Here is a 26,015-nt window from a genome sequence, read left to right on the forward strand (position 1 = left end):
CGACATTTATTTTATGCATGCAATAAATAAGTTAATTCAATAATTCATGAATAAGTACGAAAAATAAATAATAAGTTTGAACAGATTATTCAGCTCAGTAATAAGCTTAAACTAGAAGACTGATGTTTTAAAAAAATTAATGAAAAAAATAAAAAGGATCAAACTTGAATGTTTAATATTCAACTCAATTTCAACCTAGTAATGCAAAACGACGACGTTTTCTACTGTAGTTTACTATTTCCCTTTATCCCATCTCCATTAAGATATAAAGTCCGTAAAAATATATAATTACAAAACATGAAATGGGATTATTAAGAGTAGCATTTCAGCATCGCTTACTCTTACGATCCCGAGTTGTCCCTCTTCCACGCCACCATTTCCATCAAAATCCAAAACCCTTTCCAGAAACTTCCTGTTACCCTATACCGTCTGCACGTGCAACGAGAAGAATCCCACCGGTGAGAGCGTCATCGTCATCGTCATCGTCAGCAGTTCCCAAAATGGTCAAAGCCATCAGGGTTTACGAGCTTGGTGGTCCTGAGGTCAGGACTCTTGAACTCAAACCAGATTCAAGCCCATATGTCTAAACTGGTTTCTGGGTTTTGGGTTTTTTATTGAGTTATGTAATTGTGTACCCTTTTTTCTGAGAATCTGTTTTGGTTATGAGAATAGGTTCTGAAGTGGGAGGACGTGGAAATAGGAGAGCCGAAGGACGGGGAGATTCGTGTGAAAAACAAGGCCATTGGGCTTAATTTCATTGATGTGTATTTTCGCAAAGGAGTTTATAAGGCCGCTGCATTGCCCTTCACCCCAGGTTTGGTTTGGTTTGGTTTCATTTGTTGTCTCTGCAGTAAAACAGAGTTTTGTTTCAAGCAAGAATGATGTCTCTAATGACTTTATTTTGGGTGCATGCTTTATGAAGAAGAGTTTATATGATTGGTAATTGCAAGACTTCCAAAAATAAGGATTTGGGTGATGATTAAAACTGTCTTTCAGGAATTATGTCCTGCTTAGAAATACATCTTCCAGGAAATATGCAATATACAGCTCTCAAATGTTACTGATAGCAGAATCATCTGAATTTTTCCAAATATGGTAAGTTTCAAAATGGAGTTCGGATTGCAGCTCACTAATTTTCCGTGTGAGTTAGTAAGTTCGAAATCATCATCTTGTGGGAGTTGTCAGTCTCATCAGAAAATTGGGTGTAACATATCCTATTCGAACTTCTTGCTACTTAAGAGAAGGGCTATTGACATTCCCTATTTAATCATAAATGCTTAAGCTTGTCAGGAAGTAGGCCAATGATGCATATCGAGATCACAAAAAAGTTAACACTTACAAAAGCTTCATTTATTGTGAGGAAAGTAATTTCCTTGGAATAATAGCTTATTTGAACAGTGGTTTCTTTACAACTATAGTACAAATGTGGTCTTAAAGATCTATTGAAGTATTTGTCAGTTTCTGGAACTTGCATTAGTTATGATACATATCGGAAATTCTTATCAGAATGGGAACAGATGGATTTTCGTAGTAAATGCGACCTTAAGACCTAAGGTGGGGTACATTTTGTTGATATCATATTCTAATTCAGGTATGGAGGCTGTTGGGGTAGTGACAGCTGTGGGTCCTGGACTGACTGGCAGGCAAGTTGGAGACCTTGTAGCTTATGCTGGTAACCCAATGGGCTCATATACTGAAGAGCAGATCCTTCCTGCGAACAAAGTTGTGCCTGTTCCTTCCTCTATTGATCCTATCATTGCAGCATCTGTTATGCTTAAGGGTATGACGGCCCAATTTCTACTTCGCCGATGCTTCAAGGTAGGTTATATAGCTGCTTTTGTACCGCAGAAAGTTGTAATTTACATTAAATTTAGCTTGTGATTTTGCTAATTTTTTTTTTTTTTTTTAGAGAACTTCACTTATAACCCCTGATCTTTTGAAAAAAGGTACCCAAACTTTAAAAAGCCATTTAGGGTATCCATGTTTCAATGTTTTTCAATTTCAATCATTCGTTATAATTTTTCGTTAAATCCTGTCAAAATTTCCAAAATATCAATATATTTTTTAGGGAAAAAAAAAAAAAAAAATTGCTCGGATTTAGGTGTTGGTCAAAATTTATCGGAACTTGCAAAAATATTCATGCCTGATTCTTTGAAATTTTTTTATAATTTATTTTTTTAAAAAATAAAAAATAAACACGTGTATTTTGAAAATTTTGATAAGATGTGACGGAAAATTATAACGGAGGGTTGAAATTGAAAAAAATTGAAAAATGGAAACCCTAAATTGACATTTTTAAAATTTTGGTACATTTTTTCAAACGTGATGAAAGGTCAGGGGTTTTAAGTTTAGCTTTTCCCAATTTTTTTTTCTTGATAGTGAAATACAACTCACATACCCGTATGGGATTGAACCCTTGATGTCACATTCCATGGCTTCTTTGGTCTGAGTTGAGTTGGTTGACCGACCTATTCAGTTGTACAGTCTGAGAAATAAAATAAGAGATAAATGTCCAAACCATCAGAGAGTAGAAATATAAGAAGATTGACTAGAAATTGAAGATCGATCTAATGAAAACAGGTTTAATTATATGTGTAAGATGAAGTACAATTAATCTGATGTAAACATATACTTATAACATATGTATTAGATAATGTATGATCATTCAAGAAATACTTTTATAGCTACTTTCTGACTTTTTTCTTTGAATTGGGAACTGAATACCATAATAAAACCGAGATGGTGTCTCTTTTTTGATCATTTGAAAAACTGGTTTTTACAAGTATCGCTATGCATGTTCCTTTTTCTTCAAAGTTGCAATTGTAAAACACTCAGAATCTAGCATCTTGCTAAGATAGCATGCCTAAAATTGGTTTTCTTTCCTCACTGTAATGCCAGCTCAATCAACAGAGCCTTAATTACATCTAGTACTAGATGTGAAATAATTGTTTTGTATACAGGTTGAGCCTGGACACACAATCCTTGTTCACGCAGCAGCTGGTGGAGTTGGATCTCTATTAAGCCAGTGGGCTAATGTCCTAGGTGCCACTGTCATTGGAACTGTCTCAACTGAAGAGAAGGCAGCTCAAGCCAAGGATGATGGGTGTCACCATGTTATAATCTATAAGGAAGAGGATTTTGTTGCTCGTGTCAATGAGATTACATCAGGCGATGGGGTTGATGTTGTCTACGATTCTGTAGGAAAAGATACCTTCCAGGTACTGGCTGCTTTTTGTCTCTTCTCTCTCTCTCTCTCTCTCTCTCTCTCTCATTTTATGTGGAAATTTAGTTGAGATAGCTTCATAGGTGTCATCAAATATGCATTTCAGATATATTTAAATTTGGTTTCCATGGTTAGCTCCTTGCATTATCTCAATATAGTAGCCAAGGATGCAAATTTATTTAGGTTGGTTTACTGTTGAACTCAAAACAATCAAGGGTTTGGAGTATCAACTTGAGGACCAACTGAGCACATCAAACTGTTAACAATCAGCTCTCTATTATTTTAACCCCAAGATTTCTCAATTCTAGGACTGACCTGCCAAACCTAGGTATTTCTATTTCAGATGAAATTTTGAAAAATTATAGAACATGTAAGATAATTACTGAATCAAGTTCTGCCAACTTAAGATAAAACCAACCGAGCATGAGAAGGCTCAAAAATAAAGGGGAAAATGCACTTAACCCCCCCAAAGTATCACCAGTTTGGCACTTGTACCTCCAAAGTTTAAAAAGTGACACTCGAACCGCACCAACTATCTAATCGTAACACTTGACACCCTCCATTAGTTTTTTCTGTCAGTTTGGATGGAACTCACATCACGTGTGCTACACGTGAGATTTTTTAACCAAATATCTCCAAATGCCATTGTTCATGGATTTTTATGAAGTCTCTATAAAGACACTTTTCTTAAAGCCACGTGGCTTTTGGACTTGAAGTCACGGAAGCTCTTGCCTGACGCTGGGACCTTCAAAGTATTATTGCTCAACGCTCCAGCAAAGCTTTGAAATGTCAAGTAATCACTTCACATAGGGATGAGAGGCTACCCATGACACCAACACTCGAGGAGGCAGTTTCAAAGCTTTCAAAACCCCGAATCTCCTCGAACAAACTAGATCATGTAAGGAAACCTTGTTGGGTTTGTGAGCGAAGTAGTTTAAAGCAACCAAAATCAACCAAAGACAAACTTATCCGGCAAAAAAAGGCAATTTCAAACAAAGACGTTGGTCCTCAAGATGAATGACACAATCAGTTAAGCCCTTTTTGTGTTGTGAATGCGCAAGCAAAAGGATTGTCAGAAGTGGAAGAGAAGGCTTTTGAGTCAGTGGTGACATTGACAAGTATTGAAAATCCAATTGGGCAGCAGAAAAGAATCCAGGTACTCAAACCTTATCCAAGCATTGTTAGTTCCTCAAGCTGTTTGGAAAATGGAGATAGTAACTTTTCTACTTTTCTCTCATTTTCTCTCGAACCTCATGATTTGTTGATCTGTGACGTTTGGAAAATGTGGGTAATAACTTCGTGAACTGCCATGCTTCAATTTGGCTCTGTTTTTTGCCCATCAAAACAGAGCCATCCATAAAGTCATGTTCAACCACATGAAGCGTGGCTGACTTGGCTTTTTTGGTCATCCTGCATACCTTGGGATGGGCTTGCGAAGCCTTTGAGGCTAACACTAATGGGGTATTTGGGGAAATTGCCAAGGCTTTCAACATATTCATGAAAATGTAGGATGAGGACCTGGAGCCAGACCTTGTAGCATATATAAATCTAGAATCTTGTTAACAGTTCGAGACTCCCTCTGGTTTACACTGTACAGAAGCGGCATTTTTACAAGCTATGAAGATTGTATATGTTTGAATGTCAAGTTGGGTCCAAGGTTTTATGGACTGTATGAGCCGTGAATGAAGGGGACGAAATGAAGGACTTTTGGTTTGTTTGTAAGACCTGTGTCAATAATCAGAAAACCTCCCTTGTTCAATACAGATGAAGGTCCTATTGTCAGGCAAGAGCTTCCGTGACTTATCCAAAAGCTGTGGCTTTAAAAAGATATTAAGACAATATAAATTCCAAGAATTGTGCCATTATTGGGAGATTTGGTTTGAAAATGTCACGTGCAGCGCATGTGATGCGAGTTCCATTCAAATTGATGGAAAAAACTATTGAAGGCCGTTAAGTGTTACGATTAGGTAGTTGGTGGGGTTTGAGTGTCACTTTTTAAACTTTAGAGGTACAAGTGCCAAAGTGGTGATAGTGGGAGGGTTAAGTGTATTTTTCCCCGAAATAAAATAGTCAAACTCGAATGAGACATTCCTAAAACTTACTTGAATATGCTGAAATTGGTACATTGGTCTGCTTCATCCATTATGTCCTGGAAAGGAGTTCCTTATTGGGAAGTTAACATATCCAGGGATCATTGGCATGCTTAAAGGCTCGTGGGTACATGGTGAGTTTTGGGCAGTCATCAGGTATACCAGATCCTGTTCCATTGTCAGCTCTTGCTGTGAAATCCCTGTTCTTGACCAGGCCTTCCCTGATGCAATACAATACAACTCGGGATGAGCTACTGCAAGCTGCTGGGGAGGTATTTGGTAATGTAGCATCAGGTGCCTTGAGGGTTCGAGTAAAACACACCTACCCTTTGTCTCAGGCAGCACAGGCACATGCAGACCTTGAAAGTAGGAAGACTACTGGATCCGTTGTGCTGATACCCTAAGGCATGATGCGTTTTAAGTCCTTACTTCCAAATATCTGATTGGTTTATCCATTTGAAATCCCTTGTAGTCTGTGTGAAAAGAACTTGAATGTCTTCCAGTTCCGGATATAGCCGGGTTGCTGGATGCAAGTATATGTTTTGAACTAGTTATCAAGAGAGCTGTTGTGAGATCAATAAAAGTTTCCTTCTCCCAGGATGTGTAATTTTCATGCTTTTGATGTAAATGTAATGAATCTGTAATCTGAAAATTTGCTAATGTTGTTTGAGGACTGCTATGCAAACAGATTATGCGTGGGTTCTCTCAGAGTAAACTGCTATCGAAACAATAATATTTTAATATTTTATATTCTTTTTCTTTCACCTATCCAAGAGGCGCACACTCAATTTGGGTAAAAATTTCATGGGATCCCGATTTAAAGAAAAAATAAAAATAAAAAATAAAAAATAAAGTGAATCACAAAACTGAAAGGGGTCATTAGCGCATGCTACCTTTGTTAAATGTAATCATGTTACATATGGATTTAGAATAGGATTTCAATTCATACGGATTATAGTAGTTTGAGTGTTTTCATATTACTTTTGTCATTATATATAAGATTTAGGGTTAAATACAATTCACCCCTCCCCTCGAAGTTGTCAGACATTTTTAATTTGGCTACCTAAGTTTAAAAATTTGCAATGTGCCCCTCAAAATTTCAAAAAAATTCAATTCAAGCATTTTGTCTGGTTTGACCATCAAACCAGACGGAATTTTGACCACATGCGTATCACGTGACTTTTTTTAAACAAATTTGTCCGTTTTACTCACTCCAAAACGACGTCGTTTTGCCTTTAGGGGTGCCACATTACACCCGATAGGAAGCGGACACGTGTCTATTAAAAATAAAAAATTATAAAATCTAACAAAAATAAATAAAAGAAAAAGATTTGTTTCTTAAAAAAAAATAAAAAAGGAAAGAAAATACTAAGGGGTGGCTGCTGGTTGGGAAGCCACCCCCAGCCCCTGGAGGTGGCATGCGGCAACTGCCGGCACCTGGTCAAAATTTGGAGTGAGGGTAAAACGGACAAATTTGCCTAAAAAAGTCACGTGACACGCACGTGGTCAAAATTCCATCTGGTTTGACCGTCAAACCAGATGGAATGTCTGAATTGAAAATTTTTTAAACTTTGGTAGCCAAATTGAAAATGGCTGACAACTTCAGGGGGTGAATTGTATTTAATCCTAATATTTAATTAAGTTTTATCATCAATTAGGTGTCATATATATAAAGACCCTTGAATTTTAATAAAGGTATTCAAAAAATTATATTCCAAATTTACGTTTGAAAGAGGCTTATGGTGTGTTTGGGTGTTGAATTTTTTAGATTGAAAAATATTATTTTTTATTGGTAGGAGATGATTAGAATTTTATGGTATTGTAAAAAGTTGTGTGGAATAATGATTTAAATAATAATAATTTATTATATATTGATTTAAATATTGACTGTTTAATTAAAAAATAAATAAAGAAAACTTTTTTTCTTATTTAAAAAAAAATAATTGAAATTAAAATTAAAAAAAGCAAAAGGGTGGTTGCCAACCGGGGGTGACCGCATTGGCCACCTCTTTGCTTTTTTTTTTTTTTAAAAAAAAATTTAATTTAATTTAATTTTTAATTATTTTATTAATTAAATGTGGGATCCAAGCATTTTTTTTGAGACAACTTATCCTGCACGTGGGTCCCAGTCATCAAATCACTGAAATCAGAATGTCAATTTTGAATTGAGACTAAATTCGAGTGAAATTCGAGTTTTTTTTGCTGGTAGACAGGTTTTAAAAATAATCCGAATAGAATAAGGATTATATTCTGAATCCAAACACACCTTTAAGTTACCTCGAAGAATTTACCCAAATTTATCATTTTACGAACGATTCACGTCCACACCATTTATATAGAGCAACTAGGATCGTATGGAGCTATATATAAATTAAGAAAATCATTGGTTTCTTAATTTGAGTAAATGATTATAGAATTGAATTGGGCTACGGATGGCCACCTCAACAGTATGTATGGTTAAGGTCCATTCAAATGGGGAAGGGAATGTTATTGATGAATTTAGGGTATGATAGGTTTAATAATTGAGTTAGAATAATAGGTTTTTAATTAATAAGGGTTAATTTGAGTGTTTTCATCTAGTTTTGTCATTCTAAGACTTGAATAAGTAAGTTTAATCGTCAATTAGCTTAGGTGTCATTTATCGTATTGAAAAAATTAATTTAAAGACAGTTAAATATTAATAAATTTATTCAAATAAATTATAGGATTAAATACATTTTTAGTCCCTGAGTTTTCACAACTTTATTTTTTAGTCCCTGGGTTTCAAATTGCATCACAAATGATACCTCAATTTTGAAAAAAGACCAAATTGGTAACTTGGTTAAATTTTTCGTTAAAAAACTAACGGTTCGTTACGTGTCAACCTCTGAGATTGACACATGACACTATATAAAAAATAATAAATAAAAAATCTTTAAAAATTAATTAAAAATTTGAAAAAAAAAAGAGGGGGTGGCTCAGGGGTGGCCGACCACCCCCATTTTGGCCAAGGGGAGCCACCCCCTTGGGCAGACCACCCCCATGGGGTGCTTTCGGCCACCCCATGAACAGAAAAAAAAAAAAAAAAGAAAAAAAAAAGAAAAAAGAAAAAAAAAAGGCAAGATCGATTTTGCCCTTAAGGGTGGCCGAATCACCCCTAGATTAGTCGGTCTGGAGGTGGCCGAACCACCTCCGTGGCCTATGGGAGTCCAAGGGCAAAACGGAAAAACAAAATTTGGAGGGTTTGGCCACCCCCAAGGGCCAACCTTTTTTTTTTTTTTTTCAATTTTTTAATATATATTTTTTTAATTTTATTATTTTTTAATTATTTTTTCAAGATTTTTAATTATTTCATTTTTTTTTTTTTTTTTTTTTTTTTTTTTTTTTTATAATGTCACATGTCAAACTTAACTTAGGTACAGAGATTGACACGTGATGAGCATTTAGTTTTTGGACGAAAAACTTAACCAAGGTACTAATTCGGTCATTTTCCCGAAATTGAGATATATCTGTGATGCAAATTGAAATTAGAGACTACAAAAATAAAGTTTTCAAAACTTATGAACTATAGGAGTATTTAACCCTAAATTATAGTCCAAACTTATATTTGAAAGAGACTTAGGTCCATTCTAAGAACCTACTCAATTTTATCCTGATATGCGATTGAGAAATCAAGCACGTAACAAAGCATTTAAGTGAAAATCAATTAAATCACAACAAAAAATACTTATATTAAGCAGGTATAGCTTTATTTTTAATATTTTTTAATATTATTTTAACTTTTGTAATGAGAATATCTTAATTAATCAAAAAAATAAAAATGATTTCTCTTTCTAATATAATAGATATATATAGCTTGAATATATATATATACACACACACATAGTATTATAAGATGAACATATAGACTTGAGATTAGATTGTTTAATATTTGAGTTAATTTATTTAATTAACTGAAATAAAAAAACTAAAAATAATTAATTAAATAATAATTAGTTTAAATTTTATGAGAAAAAAAAATTAAACAATCACGATATTTACTTTATGTATGCAATAAATAAGTTAATTCAATAATTCGTGAATAAGTTCAAATTTGTACAAAAAATAAATAATAAGTTTGAACAGATTATTGAGCTCGATAATAAGCTCAAACTAGAAGACTGATGTTTTAAAAAAATTAATGAAAAAAATAAAAAGGATCAAATTTGAATGTTTAATACTCAACTCAATTTCAACCTAGCAATGCAAAACGACGACGTTTTCTACTGTAGTTTACTATTTCCCTTTATCCCATCTCCATTAAGATATAAAGTCCGTAAAAATATATAATTACAAAACATGAAATGGCGTTTGGTTCGTAGTGATATTCAATATTCGAACCGGGTTTTTATTCAAAAACCCATACCTGGATCCAAGTTGAATAAAACCCATGAGTCACTTGAATAAAGTTTGAATAGTTTGAATAAACCTATCATATATTTTTTTTAATTATTTTTTACCATACCAATCATTATACACAACTTTTCATACAATCCAATCATTTTCAATCATTTAATACTATTATAAAACACTTTTTTAAAACCCATCATATATTTTTTATTATTATTTTTTACCATACCAATCATTATACACAACTTTTCATACAATCCAATCATTTTCAATCACTTTATACTATTATAAAACACTTTTTTCCAATATTCTAAATTCAACACCTAAACACATATTCAAAAGAATTTAAATCATATTCAATATCTAAACATATTTTCATTGCCTTGAAATCAATGATCAGATTACAAATATTATTCATATTTGAAATATTCGAGAACTATCCCGAGTTGTCCCTCTTCCACGCCACCATTTCCAACAAAATCCAAAACCCTTTCCAGAAACTTCCTGTGACCCTATACCGTCTGCACGTGCAACGAGAAGAATCCCACCGGTGACAGCGTCATCGTCATCGTCATCGTCATCGTCAGCAGTTTCCAAAATGGTCAAAGCCATCAGGGTTTACGAGCTTGGTGGTCCTGAGGTCAGGGCTCTTGAACTCAAACCAGATTCAAGCCCATATGTCTAAACTGGTTTCTGGGTTTTGGGTTTTTTATAGAGTTATATAATTGTGTACTCTTTTTTCTGAGAATCTGTTTTGGTTATGAGAATAGGTTCTGAAGTGGGAGGACGTGGAAATAGGAGAGCCGAAGGACGGGGAGATTCGTGTGAAAAACAAGGCCATTGGGCTTAATTTCATTGATGTGTATTTTCGCAAAGGAGTTTATAAGGCCGCTGCATTGCCCTTCACCCCAGGTTTGGTTGGGTTTGGTTTCATTTGTTGTCTCTGCAGTAAAACAGAGTTTTGTTTCAAGCAAGAATGATGTCTCTAATGACTTTATTTTGGGTGCATGCTTTATGAAGAAGAGTTTATATGATTGGTAATTGCAAGACTTCCAAAAATAAGGATTTGGGTGGTGATTAAAACTGTCTTTCAGGAATTATGTCCTGCTTAGAAATACATCTTCCAGGAAATATGCAATATACAGCTCTCAAATGTTACTGATAGCAGAATCATCTGAATTTTTCCAAATATGGTAAGTTTCAAAATGGAGTTCGGATTGCAGCTCACTAATTTTCCGTGTGAGTTAGTAAGTTCGAAATCATCATCTTGTGGGAGTTGTCAGTCTCATCAGAAAATTGGGTGTAACATATCCTATTCGAACTTCTTGCTACTTAAGAGAAGGGCTATTGACATTCCCTATTTAATCATAAATGCTTAAGCTTGTCAGGAAGTAGGCCAATGATGCATATCGAGATCACAAAAAAGTTAACACTTACAAAAGCTTCATTTATTGTGAGGAAAGTAATTTCCTTGGAATAATAGCTTATTTGAACAGTGGTTTCTTTACAACTATAGTACAAATGTGGTCTTAAAGATCTATTGAAGTATTTGTCAGTTTCTGGAACTTGCATTAGTTATGATACATATCGGAAATTCTTATCAGAATGGGAACAGAGATGGATTTTCGTAGTAAATGCGACCTTAAGACCTAAGGTGGGGTACATTTTGTTGATATCATATTCTAATTCAGGTATGGAGGCTGTTGGGGTAGTGACAGCTGTGGGTCCTGGACTGACTGGCAGGCAAGTTGGAGACCTTGTAGCTTATGCTGGTAACCCAATGGGCTCATATACTGAAGAGCAGATCCTTCCTGCGAACAAAGTTGTGCCTGTTCCTTCCTCTATTGATCCTATCATTGCAGCATCTGTTATGCTTAAGGGTATGACGGCCCAATTTCTACTTCGCCGATGCTTCAAGGTAGGTTATATAGCTGCTTTTGTACTGCAGAAAGTTGTAATTTACATTAAATTTAGCTTGTGATTTTGCTAATTTTTTTTTTTTTTTAGAGAACTTCACTTATAACCCCTGATCTTTTGAAAAAAGGTACCCAAACTTTAAAAAGCCATTTAGGGTATCCATGTTTCAATGTTTTTCAATTTCAATCATTCGTTATAATTTTCCGTTAAATCCTGTCAAAATTTTCAAAATATCAATATATTTTTTAGGGGAAAAAAAAAAAAATTGCTCGGATTTAGGTGTTGGTCAAAATTTATCGGAACTTGCAAAAATATTCATGCCTGATTCTTTGAAATTTTTTTATAATTTATTTTTAAAAAAAATAAAAAATAAACACGGGTATTTTGAAAATTTTGATAAGATGTAACGGAAAATTATAACGGAGGGTTGAAATTGAAAAAAAATTGAAAAATGGAAACCCTAAATTGACATTTTTAAAATTTTGGTACATTTTTTCAAACGTGATGAAAGGTCAGGGGTTTTAAGTTTAGCTTTTCCCAATTTTTTTTTCTTGATAGTGAAATACAACTCACATACCCGTATGGGATTGAACCCTTGATGTCACATTCCATGGCTTCTTTGGTCTGAGTTGAGTTGGTTGACCGACCTATTCAGTTGTACAGTCTGAGAAATAAAATTAGAGATAAATGTCCAAACCATCAGAGAGTAGAAATATAAGAAGATTGACTAGAAATTGAAGATCGATCTAATGAAAACAGGTTTAATTATATGTGTAAGATGAAGTACAATTAATCTGATGTAAACATATACTTATAACATATATATTAGATAATGTATAATCATTCAAGAAATACTTTTATAGCTACTTTCTGACTTTTTTCTTTGAATTGGGAACTGAATACCATAATAAATCCGAGATGGTGTCTCTTTTTGATCATTTGAAAAACTGGTTTTTACAAGTATCGCTATGCATGTTCCTTTTTCTTCAAAGTTGCAATTGTAAAACACTCAGAATCTAGCATCTTGCTAAGATAGCATGCCTAAAATTGGTTTTCTTTCCTCACTGTAATGCCAGCTCAATCAACAGAGCCTTAATTACATCTAGTACTAGATGTGAAATAATTGTTTTGTATACAGGTTGAGCCTGGACACACAATCCTTGTTCACGCAGCAGCTGGTGGAGTTGGATCTCTATTAAGCCAGTGGGCTAATGTCCTAGGTGCCACTGTCATTGGAACTGTCTCAACTGAAGAGAAGGCAGCTCAAGCCAAGGATGATGGGTGTCACCATGTTATAATCTATAAGGAAGAGGATTTTGTTGCTCGTGTCAATGAGATTACATCAGGCGATGGGGTTGATGTTGTCTACGATTCTGTAGGAAAAGATACCTTCCAGGTACTGGCTGCTTTTTGTCTCTTCTCTCTCTCTCTCTCTCTCTCATTTTATGTGGAAATTTAATTGAGATAGCTTCATAGGTGTCATCAAATATGCATTTCAGATATATTTAAATTTGGTTTCCATGGTTAGCTCCTTGCATTATCTCAATATAGTAGCCAAGGATGCAAATTTATTTAGGTTGGTTTACTGTTGAACTCAAAACAATCAAGGGTTTGGAGTATCAACTTGAGGACCAACTGAGCACATCAAACTGTTAACAATCAGCTCTCTATTATTTTAACCCCAAGATTTCTCAATTCTAGGACCGACCTGCCAAACCTAGGTATTTCTATTTCAGATGAAATTTTGAAAAATTATAGAACATGTAAGATAATTACTGAATCAAGTTCTGCCAACTTAAGATAAAACCAACCTAGCATGAGAAGGCTCAAAAATAAAGGGGAAAATATACTTAACCCCCCCAAAGTATCACCAGTTTGGCACTTGTACCTCCAAAGTTTAAAAAGTGACACTCGAACCGCACCAACTATCTAATCGTAACACTTGACACCCTCCATTAGTTTTTTCTGTCAGTTTGGATGGAACTCACATCACGTGTGCTACACGTGAGATTTTTTAACCAAATATCTCCAAATGCCCTTGTTCATGGATTTTTTACGAAGTCTCTATAAAGACACTTTTCTTAAAGCCACGTGGCTTTTGGACTTGAAGTCACGGAAGCTCTTGCCTAACGCTGGGACCTTCAAAGTATTATTGCTCAACGCTCCAGCAAAGCTTTGAAATGTCAAGTAATCACTTCACATAGGGATGAGAGGCTACCCATGACACCAACACTCGAGGAGGCAGTTTCAAAGCTTTCAAAACCCCGAATCTCCTCGAACAAACTAGATCATGGAAGGAAACCTTGTTGGGTTTGTGAGCGAAGTAGTTTAAAGCAACCGAAATCAACCAAAGACAAAATTATCCGGCAAAAAAAGACAATTTCAAACAAAGACGTTGGTCCTCAAGATGAATGACACAATCAGTTAAGCCCTTTTTGTGTTGTGAATGCGCAAGCAAAAGGATTGTCAGAAGTGGAAGAGAAGGCTTTTGAGTCAGTGGTGACATTGACAAGTATTGAAAATCCAATTGGGCAGCAGAAAAGAATCCAGGTACTCAAACCTTATCCAAGCATTGTTAGTTCCTCAAGCTGTTTGGAAAATGGAGATAGTAACTTTTCTACTTTTCTCTCATTTTCTCTCGAACCTCATGATTTGTTGATCTGTGACGTTTGGAAAATGTGGGTAATAACTTCGTGAACTGCCATGCTTCAGTTTGGCTCTGTTTTTTGCCCATCAAAACAGAGCCATCCATAAAGTCATGTTCAACCACATGAAGCGTGGCTGACTTGGCTTTTTTGGTCATCCTGCATACCTTGGGATGGGCTTGCGAAGCCTTTGAGGCTAACACTAATGGGGTATTTGGGGAAATTGCCAAGGCTTTCAACATATTCATGAAAATGTAGGATGAGGACCTGGAGCCAGACCTTGTAGCATATATAAATCTAGAATCTTGTTAACAGTTCGAGACTCCCTCTGGTTTACACTGTACAGAAGCGGCATTTTTACAAGCTATGAAGATTGTATATGTTTGAATGTCAAGTTGGGTCCAAGGTTTTATGGACTGTATGAGCCGTGAATGAAGGGGACGAAATGAAGGACTTTTGGTTTGTTTGTAAGACCTGTGTCAATAATCAGAAAACCTCCCTTGTTCAATACAGATGAAGGTCCTATTGTCAGGCAAGAGCTTCCGTGACTTATCCAAAAGCTGTGGCTTTAAAAAGGTATTAAGACAATATAAATTCCGAGAATTGTGCCATTATTGGGAGATTTGATTTGAAAATGTCACGTGCAGCGCATGTGATGCGAGTTCCATTCAAATTGATGGAAAAAACTATTGAAGGCCGTTAAGTGTTACGATTAGGTAGTTGGTGGGGTTTGAGTGTCACTTTTTAAACTTTAGAGGTACAAGTGCCAAAGTGGTGATAGTGGGAGGGTTAAGTGTATTTTTCCCCGAAATAAAATAGTCAAACTCGAATGAGACATTCCTAAAACTTACTTGAATATGCTGAAATTGGTACATTGGTCTGCTTCATCCATTATGTCCTGGAAAGGAGTTCCTTATTGGGAAGTTAACATATCCAGGGATCATTGGCATGCTTAAAGGCTCGTGGGTACATGGTGAGTTTTGGGCAGTCATCAGGTATACCAGATCCAGTTCCATTGTCAGCTCTTGCTGTGAAATCCCTGTTCTTGACCAGGCCTTCCCTGATGCAATACAATACAACTCGGGATGAGCTACTGGAAGCTGCTGGGGAGGTATTTGGTAATGTAGCATCAGGTGCCTTGAGGGTTCGAGTAAAACACACCTACCCTTTGTCTCAGGCAGCACAGGCACATGCAGACCTTGAAAGTAGGAAGACTACTGGATCCGTTGTGCTGATACCCTAAGGCATGATGCGTTTTAAGTCCTTACTTCCAAATATCTGATTGGTTTATCCATTTGAAATGCCTTGTAGTCTGTGTGAAAAGAACTTTAATGTCTTCCAGTTCCGGATATAGCCGGGTTGCTGGATGCAAGTATATGTTTTGAACTAGTTATCAAGAGAGCTGTTGTGAGATCAATAAAAGTTTCCTTCTCCCAGGATGTGTGATTTTCATGCTTTTGATGTAAATATAATGAATCTGTAATCTGAAAATTTGCTATTGTTGTTTGAGGACTGCTATTTAAACAGATTATGCGTGCATTCTCTGAGAGTAAACTGCTATCGAAACAATAATATTTTTATATTTTATATTTTTTTCTTTCACAGAATGCTATGCAAACAGATTATGTAGGTAACAAGGCAAGCGCACCTTGGTGCCAAAAAGATTTCCACTACACAAATTTATACTCTCTATTTGGCTTTTAAATTTACTATTGAATTTGAAATTGATGATTATTAAATTTTGATTTAATTATGATTTTAAAAGTTATGAGTGAGAGTGTATAGCATTTCTTTTAAAAAACGATAAAAAGGAATAAAATCAAATATGAGACTGCATTGTTTTTAAGCTCCAAAATGAGGGACATAAATCTTAATAATTTTGTCATCTGGATTGCTAATAATTCTATTCGTCTAAGACCTGTTCGAATCTAAACCAATCGGAGCCTATTTGTCAAATCCCTTCCTTCAACTCTATTTTTCTAAAAAAAGTCAATATCAAAACATTCAAACTTTTTTTATTTTATTTTTATATTACATTAATCACTTTTTATTACTATTCAAAAAAAAAAATAATCACTACAAAAAAAAAGTTTTCAATTTTTCATACAAATAATTTAAAACTTCTTTATACTTTTTTTTTTAGTAATTTCTTTCTATTTTATATTATATCAATCACTTCTTATTATCATTAAAAGAAATAAATAAATAACATTTACCAAACATACCTTTTTATATTCCAATGGTTAGCAAATTCTTAGAAATTGAGGCCTTGCTCGGTAAAGGAGTGTGAGTTGGAAGTAGTAGTAAGAAGTGATAGATGTAATTTAAAGGAAAAAGAATTTCTATGAAAAAATGAAAAACTTTGTATTATAGTTAATTTTTTTATTTAAATAATAAAAAAAATATTAATATAATAAAAAATTAAAATATTTTAAAATTAATTGTTTTTAAAAAGGGCGAAGAGGAGAGGGAGAATTTTCTCTCCCTTGCCAAACAAGCCCCGAGAGTCCTGATAAAATAAAGGCAAACCATGATAACTCATTAATACAATACGATAATTCCTTAAGTGGGAGGGAGAGAGATGCTATCGCAGAAGCTTCACGAAGCCTTCAAAGGCACGGTAGAGAGAATCAGAGGTCCTCGCACCGTCTCCGCCTTCAAGGAGAAAGGCGTTCTCAGCGTCTCCGAATTCATCGTCGCCGGTGATAATCTCGTCGCCAAATGCCCCACCTGGTCCTGGTCGGTGATGTCAAATTTACCTCCTCTTTTCCACTTCACATTATCAATTTCAATCTAATTTAATTTGAAGAACCATTTTTTGGTAGGGAATCAGGTGAGTCAAGCAAGAGGAAACCGTACTTACCCCCGGAAAAGCAGTTCTTGATTACTAGAAATGGTAAAATGGCATCGTTTCGGGCCTTTTGATCAATTTCTTTCGTCCTAAGCTTTACGATTTTGATGAAAAGCAATGTATTTTTTTTTTCTACATACAAATGTTTAGGAATTATAAACTTCTTTTCAGTTCCTTGTCTACGAAGGGCTGCATCTGTAGAAGAAGAATATGAAGCCGCTGGAGGTGAAGTGCTACTTGATGGTGAAGATAATGATGGTTGGCTGGCAACTCACGGTAAACCAAAAGGTGTGTTTCTATTTGGAGCTGGGAATTTTTTGACTTAGTGTACTCGTTTTGATCTGTGCCTTGTATTTTCCTTAGAAAATAATTGCGATGAGGATGATAACTTACCTACTATGGAGATCCTAGAGATCAGCAGGAAGAATCCTATTCGGTCAATCCCTTCGTACTTTGGGGGTGAGGAGGAAGACGATATTCCAGACATGGCTGACTATGATGAACCTGACAACCTTCTTGAAACCGATCCAGTAAGTTGTTACCATTCTAACTATTTTGCAAAATCCTGTTAGAATTGCTTGAAATGTTCCAACTTTTAATTGTTAGAGTTTGTAAAATTTAGAAAATCTCGAAGCTCCTCAAAGTGATGGAAGAGGGGCCAAGAGGCTGTGGCATTCTAGCCTTTATCAGATTTTAAACTTAAAATACATCCTTGTTGAAGTTATTTGCTTATGGAAACATTAATACATAAAATATTGCATGACGTTTACCATGGGAATACGTAAAATGTTGATGGCCATAAATGATGTGTATCACATAGATAATAATGAGGATTTAATGTGGTGCTTGCATTAGCTTGATGGCCATAAAGAAGTATTTCTCTTATTGCTATTGAATTGAACATGCATTAGGAGAGTTCTAATAATCGTGATTTATATGTCTATATACTCAATGCAGGCAACACTTCAGTCTACATATCTTGTGGCTCAAGAACCTGATGAGGATAATATTATTCGCACCCGAACTTATGATGTCAGCATCACGTAAGATAAATTTTAAATAATTTTTTTTCTTAATACATTTTTGACTTTGGAGTTCAATGTTTCCTAGGGCATTAGTCATCTTATATGTTGGCACCAGAAGCTTTTTTATTATGAGGTTGCTTGTGCCATGTGGAATGTTTTCTTCAGTCGATTTGGGTTGTCTTGGGTTATGCCTAGACGAGTAATCGACTTGTATGCTTATTGGTGAACTACCGGCAGCACTCGAAGTGCTGTTGTGTAGAAGATGGTGGCTTTGTGCCTTTCGTGATGTCTTTAGAGGGAAATGAACGACAAAAGTTTTGAGGACTGTGAGGGGACATTGGAGGAGATTAAGTCTTTATTCTTCAATACTCTGTATCTTTTGACACCTGCTGTTATTTTTCCTGTGGTGATTAGTTTTCATGATTTCTTGCTTTTTTTACTCTTATTAGCTAGGTGTTTTCTCTTGTATACTTTTCGTATACCCGGGACGCCTTACGCTTTTAATGATATTTCTATTAGATATAAAAAATAAAATAAAATAAAAATGAATTTTTTCACTCATTAATCTTTGTTACTTTCTTAGGAAGGATGTAAGTCCAGTATACTTTGATGTTGTCTAATACAAATTGTAGCAATTCTAATATCCTTGTAAAAATACTTAGATGTCCATGAATTTATCAATTGGATTACAATCCTGAAAAGAAAGCTTCCCTGACATTAGAGGTACACCCAAGCATCTTACTGGCAGTCTCCCTTCTTTAAACTTGGGGATAGACAAAATTGACCTTTCTAGTCAGCTGAAATTCCGGCAAAAATACACCTTACTTTTACATGCATTTGTTGTCAATCCAGCCAGTCTTTTGAACTCATTATGTACTTACTTAGTAGCCTTAGTTGAAGAAATCTTTTTTTTTTTAATAAGTAATTCAATCTCATTAGAAAGTGCAGCTGTGTGCAACCCAAGTACACAGGAAGTATAGAAGATAGACCCCTAATACGGAGAAAAAGAAGAACAAAAGCCCAAAATACGTTTGTCTCACAATCTCAAAAAGGAAGATTTTAGAAAGAACACGTTTGTCTCACTATCATCGAAAATACGACGATTCCTTTCTCTCTTGGGTTGGGTTCTTGTTAATGTTCCTAACTTTGTCTCTACAAATTTGGTTGATTTGATTAGCTTTTTACATTGTAGCATCTTATAGGGTTGAGTCCATATTGTATATTCTTCGTGTTTGTGGGTTTAATCCTTTTTTTCTCAATAAGATCTGAATTATTCATCTCAAAAAAAAAAAAAAAACCAGAAAAGCTAGAAATATGTGGACTATTGTATGTTGTTGTCCATGTATAAAGGGATTTAAACATTCTATTCCTTAGCTCAACCACCGAAATCTCACGATCTTCAAAGCTCCTTGCATTCCGTTCTCTCCAAATGCACCATATTAAGCACAAAGTTGCCATCTTCCAAACTTCTAATGTTTTGGCTTCCCATCTAACTTCTCCAACTTGCCAACAATTCAATTACCTTTCTAGGCATGACCTATTCTACAAAAAAAAGACGGTAAATCGAAACCCATATTTCTCTTGCCACTTCACAATGAAGAAAATGATGATCTATAGACTCCCACTCCTCTTGCACATACAACACCAATTCACTACTATGACGTTCCTCTTCCTCAGATTATCCAATGTCAAGATCTTCCCGAGTGCTGTCATTCACCCAAAGAACGCCACTCTCAAAGGGACCTTCACTTTTTGAATACTCTTCCAAAGAAATGGGGAACCAGCAGGAATGGATAACACATGATAAAATGACCTTTAAACTTCCGCTTCTTGGACGTGATCCAACATATCAAAGAAAGAAGGAAGTGACCTAAGCCCTCCTCCCAATCATGCACTAGTCTAGTAAAAGATATATTCCACTGAATATTTCATTAAAGGACTGCAATGATCCACCACCCGCACTTTCTTACATTGTGCAATACTAAAAAGTTCCGGAACACCATCAGGTCATCAGCAAAAGAGATATGTGATTTTGGATGACAACTGAATTTTTTTTTCTAGGGTCTTTTGCACCCTCCTAAATATTGACTTTGTTACTCCTTTAGGCATGAAACTTTTAAAATCATGTTTGGTATGTAAATAAATTCGTATGGAGATCAGGATTTTTGAGAAGCTAAAAGAGTTTTGTCAAGTTTCAACCTCCCTTCCAACCAGTCACACTTTTTCCAGAACTTTGATGATCTTTAGTCATCTTTTAGTAGAATTTTTATAGGAAGCAAGTTTCTGTATTGACAGGAACATTCTCTTCTTTAATGATTCAAAATCCTTGCTGGAAATTACTCTTTACGGATCTGAACCCTAGCTGGTTTTTACATCTTGTATTCCTTTATTTCCAGGTATGATAAATATTATCAAACACCTCGAGTATGGCTTACTGGATATGATGAGGTTTGTCACCTAATTTATCTTTGTAGCTTTTATGTGTTTGATAATTGGTAGTGAAAATTTGGTCCACTGATTTTGATTTTGATATTTAATTATGGCATTTGCAGAGCATGAACATGTCTTTCATAAATGTAGCATAGGCATGTTATATGCAGGAAAGATGTTTTCTCCCGGTCTTGTGGCCTAATCAATCTCAATATGATTGTCAGATTCAAATGCTCTCAGATCTTCTAGGTTGCTAGAATCTAATAAAAAGAATGAGGAAATCAGACTTAAAAAGTACGAAATAGAAATAAATTACAATACTTTGGTCATTTGTTCATTAACTAATCTTTCAATCTTCATTAAAACTTGTTCATGTAGGGTGCATAAGTTGAATATATATGGCTTTCAGATATAACTTCCTAGTGCTTAATCAACTGTCTGCCTGTATGATACTATACTATAGATGTAAAAACTTTGCGCCTCTTGAATATACTTTACTTATCAAAAAAAAAAATAGATGTAAAAACTTTGCAGTTCATTTACTTTAACTTATGCTAAGATGAGCTCATATATTAACATGTAAATGAACAATATATGCCAAATCATATTTGATTTTGCAACTGGTTACCAAATCCTTTTCACAATTCCCTTTCTATATGATTTTTGGATATAGGAGTCCTTTTCATCACCTTCTGAAAACTCTTTGCATTCAGTCGCTTAAGTTCCTTTTTTAGATATTTTTCCAAAATTTCTTTCCCTGTACTTGAGATGTACCCTCTTTTTTTTTTTTGGGAAGAAAAATGAAAATTTATTATTTAAAATCCAAGATCCCTCTCTCCTCTCTCTCTCTCTCTCTTCTCCACAATTTCCAAGCTTCTATTTATTTATTTATTTTTTTTTTTTGACAGAAATTTCCTACAAACTGGTTTGTAGGAAATTTTATATAACTCATATATAAGATTGACATGTGTCTCTTGACATGTGAGAATCACATGTTTTTTTATAGCATTAATAAAAAACATGTGCTTCTCACATGTTTAAGGACACATGTCACCTTTATACGTGAGTTATATGAAATTTCTTACAAACCAATTTGTAGGAAATTTCTGTCTGTTTTTTTTTTTTTTGTATGAATGACATGTTTTCCAAGCTTTTCTTGACATGTTTTCCTGATTACTTCCAAGTTTTCTTACACTTGAATCCTAAATCCCTTTTAGTGGTATAATGGTGTTTGTAGCTTATCAACACATGCCAACGCAGAACTTGTTATCTTCTTGTGCTGACAGAAATATGTTTTTATCATGATGGTAGTGGATTTAACTGTTTTTCTAGTAACCAAGCATGTACAGGAAAATGTCAATGTATTGATCATTTAATTGTAAGCATCGGTGTAAGATCAACTGTTTTTCCACGTGATTATTTAACATCATCATTGAGCACTTTCCGCTGTTTTGTGGCAGTCAAAAATGCTTTTGCGACCAGAACTTGTACTTGAAGATGTTAGTCAAGACCATGCACACAAAACGGTGAGATATGACAATGAAATTATTTGTTTGAGCATCTCCAGCAATAGTGGCTATTTTAGCCACTCAAAACACAGTTTTCTATTTTAGCTACTAGTTTTTCAATACAAACTCCAACAAATTATCTATTTAACTATCTACTTTCTTTAAATATTATTTTTATTGAAAAGAGGGAGAGAGAAGGGAGAAAGAAAAGAATAAAAAATTGCTTCAATATGCTACAGTAACACTTTATATGTAGATGTTTACTGTAGCAAACCTTTTTTTTTTTTTTTTTTTGAAACAACTGTTGAAGATTAAAAGGGGCTAATAATAGTTAAATATAGCTATTATCAACCCCTTAGAGCATCTGCTGGACTTCATGTTTGGAGTCTTGTCATGATGTCTACCAAACAATATAGACTGGAGGTCTATATCGTAGTTTGACCAGAATTGCTGGAGCTGTAAGTGGTTTTTCAAGTCTCGAGGTTGTTCTTATGCTTCCAACTAGAATACTCATACTATTGCTCCATCATCCCAAGTAGTGGTTCTATTTCTAGAATAGAATGTCCTACTTATCATGGTTTTGGCCATATGTGATTCCAATGTCCTTCCAAAATATCACTTTCACACTGATTGCTTTCCTAATTTCCTCTTCTGCTGTATAATCTGCTTTTGTAGACATATCTTGTTTGTTTAATTTTGATTTCCGTGATTGATATATTTATTTTCAAAAAATTTGGGTATATGTTATTATTAATTCAATAATGTCAGGTAACCATCGAAGACCATCCTCACTTGCCTGGGAAGCATGCATCTGTTCATCCATGTCGACATGGAGCCGTAATGAAAAAAATTATTGATGTTCTAATCTCACATGGGGTTGAGCCAGAAGTTGACAAGTAAATTTCCATCCTCATATGAGGCATTGACATATTGAGATTTGATTCATCCATACTTCTGAATCTTGGCACTGTCTTTGAGTTCAATCACAAAAGTCATGCAATCAAGTTGAACCAACTCAAACTGAGACTACTCAATGCTAGGTTGGATCGGATTAAACTACCCACGACCTGACTCCTGAATTAATTTTTTCTTGTCTTGTTTCCCATCATTACTTTTTCTGAAAAATTGTTCATAACTAAAACAACTAATAAGTGAAAAATCAAGCAAATATTTTACGCTTACTGATATTCTGACATTGTTATATATGAGAGACAGTATAGCAATGTCTGTTGGTACATGAAGAACATAGTGTGTCCGAAACAAATTTTTGAACCTTGTGTGTGTTTTGGTTTTCAATCTTCCCTGTTTTTCTTTCTATTTTTCCTTCATATATTTTAATCTCTCACCTAAATATGTAGGTACCTCTTCTTATTCTTGAAATTCATGGCCTCTGTAATTCCAACTATCGAATATGATAACACCATGGACTTTGATGTTGGCAGCACAAGCAACTGATGAGAGGTAAATGCTTTCTTGTGTCTCCTTAATATGTTTTTTTAGCCTTAATTTTATTTCTGATATTCTTCTGGTTAGTTGGGTTTCAATATGTTTTGAGCTTTACTGTGTGTTCATATTATTTGTGTTGGGTCAGTTTTGGTTGGTCTTTGGATTTAGTCTTAGGTCCATCATGTATTATTGACGTTTACTGAAGCTAATGAAGAAAGTATTTGAAAGACCTTGCTATTGCATTATGTAATGTATCTTCTCTTGGGAGTGGTGCCTAGGTTCCCCATCTTCCCTTTCTTGATTTTCCCTTCATCTATGATGTACTTTCTAGAGTTTTTGACCAGCAGACACCGTTCAGCTATATTTCTGAGTCTTCACCTTAATCAATAAACCAGTCCCAACATCCAATATTGGTGTCAATTTAGTAAGACCCTGCATCAGCTTTTGGTCCCAAACCTGCTGTTCCTTTTGCTTGTTTGGCATCAATTGTGTCTTATATTGACCAGATCCTTCTCTGTGATGCCTCTAATCTCTGGTCCATCCTGTGTCACAATATTTTTTGACTATCCCATTGATAGGTCCCAGTCAGAGTTGGTATTTAGGAACGATTAAAACTTCATTAGGAGTCGCCCTTTTGGTGGAAGTAACCAGTAACAACGATAACAATCTCTTTGCTCTCCTTTTCTTCTTACTGCTATTAATACATACACAATAGCACGTGGTTACAACATAATACAATTGACAACACATGATAAGAACAATAACTATCACTACTTAAAGAGTAATGCTACTCTTCACACTCATTTATCACACCTATGTCACTCTATTTGAAGGTGTCTACACGTCATGCACAAGACTAAAGGTGTCTAGTGTCTTCTAGCGTTAACCCATGAACTTCGGATTTGGCTTGCGATTCCTCGTGACCTATCACCCATCCATTGGAAAATATACGTTCTTCAAAAGTAGCGTGCCGTGCTATGGTTGTGAACTGAAATAATGGCTGAAAAGAGGTAGCCCAAGTCAGCTACAGGATTTCATTATGTTTGCAGTTTAGAAGGCAACGTCAGCGAAGTTGCCTAAAAATATTTCTTTCAATAACCATATTTACAATCCTAAGGGTTAATGGTTTAACCAAACTAGTATCCAATAGTTTTAAGGCTTTTAGATCAAATGGTTAAGCTTTTAACAATTGGTATCGGAGTATGCACTAAGTCACGGGTTCGAGTCATGGAGAGGGCGACTTAAAGGCTATATTAAAATGTCTTGGTTTTATTATGTATGGGCATAGTATTAAGTCATTGAATACTAATGGGTGAGTAGATCTACCAAAAGAGAGAAGACTACCATCGAGTCAAAGTTGATAAAGTGAGCCGCCGTAGACTTCAGATTCAGAAACGTGGTGGAATATTACGATCTTAAGGGTTAAAGGTTTAACCAAATCGGTATCGAACAGTATTAGGGCTTTTGGATTAGAGGAATGCTATACATCTAAACACTTTTTTCTAGAATTTGGTTCCAACCTAATATGTCACAATCCCATGAGATCTATCATTTTGAGAAGTGTGCCACAATCTCATAGGATTGTGACACATCAAGTTGGAATCAAATTCTAAAAAAAGTGTTGGGATGTCTAGTATTTCTCAATGACTTTTCCTTAGCATCCAATGGATCTGGAGAAGTATGTGTAATCCCATCTGAACCTCCTAAAGTTAGGGATCTATTGGTTTTGATAATAATAATAAGAAGAAGAAGAATAAGGTAATAACAACAACAATGATAGGGGCCAAAATTATATTAAGGTATAACATTTCAAATTGCATTGGTTCACCTGTATGCCTGGCTTTTAGCAGATTCCATGCTTTGTTTTCTTTCTTGCATATATCCAGTGTCACATAATTTGTTGATTGTGATTAGTGAAATAAGCTGTTGGTGTATGACATCTTTTTCATTCAATGTTTATATGCCAGATGGAGAAGCTCTAAAAATTCATCTAAGATTCCAGCAATATCCTCTGGTTGCTGCAATCGATCAAATGTCGTTCTTGTAAATAATATCTAAATGAAACTGTTTATTAATAAACTTATGTGAGAATTTGTTTTGTAATTATTGTTGTACAGTTTCCTGTATATTAACGGAGGCTCACTTTATAATTGTATAGTTTTATTATTATTATTATTATTATTATTATTATTATTATTTTAAGTTTTAATATTACTTGTGGAAAAATGTAAACATGGACTTAGTAACAGTGAGCCACTGAGATGCCACCATAATCAATAAACCAGCGTTGAAGTTGAACTACTTTTTGTTGGCATGACAAGTTTTTTTTTTTTTTTTTTTTTTTTTTTTTTTTTTTTTTTTTTATGACAATGTTGTTTTATGCTCCGTTTGTTTCGACGTAAAATGGTTTTCGTCGTAAAATGGTTTCAAGGAAGTCATTTTTCTGCAAAATATTTTTCGCCGAAAGCATTTTTCAGTGTTTAACGCGTACAGAAAATCACATATATTTTTT

The 26,015-nt window shown here is 34.8% G+C and overlaps 3 protein-coding genes across 3 annotated transcripts; all 3 read left to right on the plus strand.

The window, feature by feature from the left end:
• The first annotated feature begins 287 nt into the window (after positions 1-287).
• LOC133870683 (uncharacterized) lies at positions 288-6,072 on the plus strand. Its single transcript, XM_062307860.1, has 5 exons — positions 288-542; positions 673-814; positions 1,592-1,818; positions 2,961-3,218; positions 5,412-6,072. Exons 1-5 carry the CDS (start codon positions 303-305, stop codon positions 5,715-5,717), a joined length of 1,173 nt encoding a protein of 390 aa, XP_062163844.1. The 5' UTR covers positions 288-302; the 3' UTR covers positions 5,718-6,072.
• A 4,049-nt stretch (positions 6,073-10,121) lies between these two features.
• Positions 10,122-15,769, plus strand: LOC133870781 (uncharacterized). The gene is made up of 5 exons (XM_062307999.1): positions 10,122-10,321; positions 10,452-10,593; positions 11,373-11,599; positions 12,737-12,994; positions 15,181-15,769. Exons 1-5 carry the CDS (start codon positions 10,280-10,282, stop codon positions 15,484-15,486), a joined length of 975 nt encoding a protein of 324 aa, XP_062163983.1. The 5' UTR covers positions 10,122-10,279; the 3' UTR covers positions 15,487-15,769.
• Positions 15,770-16,778: 1,009 nt separating this feature from the next.
• On the plus strand, positions 16,779-25,653 carry LOC133870932 (autophagy-related protein 3-like). The gene is made up of 10 exons (XM_062308219.1): positions 16,779-16,982; positions 17,069-17,139; positions 17,266-17,382; positions 17,458-17,624; positions 18,052-18,137; positions 20,516-20,567; positions 22,010-22,075; positions 22,826-22,953; positions 23,416-23,518; positions 25,471-25,653. The coding sequence occupies exons 1-9, from the start codon at positions 16,825-16,827 to the stop codon at positions 23,510-23,512; spliced, it is 942 nt and encodes a 313-aa protein (XP_062164203.1). The 5' UTR covers positions 16,779-16,824; the 3' UTR covers positions 23,513-23,518; positions 25,471-25,653.
• The last annotated feature ends 362 nt before the right edge of the window (positions 25,654-26,015 follow it).

The sequence above is a fragment of the Alnus glutinosa genome, chromosome 6 (assembly GCF_958979055.1).
Source record: "Alnus glutinosa chromosome 6, dhAlnGlut1.1, whole genome shotgun sequence".
NCBI classification, from domain to species: domain Eukaryota; kingdom Viridiplantae; phylum Streptophyta; class Magnoliopsida; order Fagales; family Betulaceae; genus Alnus; species Alnus glutinosa.

Excerpts from the sequence above, each read along its gene's own strand:
- LOC133870781 (XM_062307999.1), top strand. The coding sequence starts at position 10,280 with ATGGTCAAAGCCATCAGGGTTTACGAGCTTGGTGGTCCTGAG. Across the intron at positions 10,322-10,451 it reads ACGAGCTTGGTGGTCCTGAG|GTTCTGAAGTGGGAGGACGT; the intron begins GTCAGGGCTCTT and ends TTATGAGAATAG. Across the intron at positions 10,594-11,372 it reads TGCATTGCCCTTCACCCCAG|GTATGGAGGCTGTTGGGGTA; the intron begins GTTTGGTTGGGT and ends ATTCTAATTCAG.
- LOC133870683 (XM_062307860.1), top strand. The coding sequence starts at position 303 with ATGGGATTATTAAGAGTAGCATTTCAGCATCGCTTACTCTTACGATCC. Across the intron at positions 815-1,591 it reads TGCATTGCCCTTCACCCCAG|GTATGGAGGCTGTTGGGGTA; the intron begins GTTTGGTTTGGT and ends ATTCTAATTCAG. Across the intron at positions 1,819-2,960 it reads TACTTCGCCGATGCTTCAAG|GTTGAGCCTGGACACACAAT; the intron begins GTAGGTTATATA and ends TTTTGTATACAG.
- LOC133870932 (XM_062308219.1), top strand. The coding sequence starts at position 16,825 with ATGCTATCGCAGAAGCTTCACGAAGCCTTCAAAGGCACGGTAGAGAGA. Across the intron at positions 17,625-18,051 it reads ACCTTCTTGAAACCGATCCA|GCAACACTTCAGTCTACATA; the intron begins GTAAGTTGTTAC and ends TACTCAATGCAG. Across the intron at positions 18,138-20,515 it reads ACTTATGATGTCAGCATCAC|GTATGATAAATATTATCAAA; the intron begins GTAAGATAAATT and ends CTTTATTTCCAG.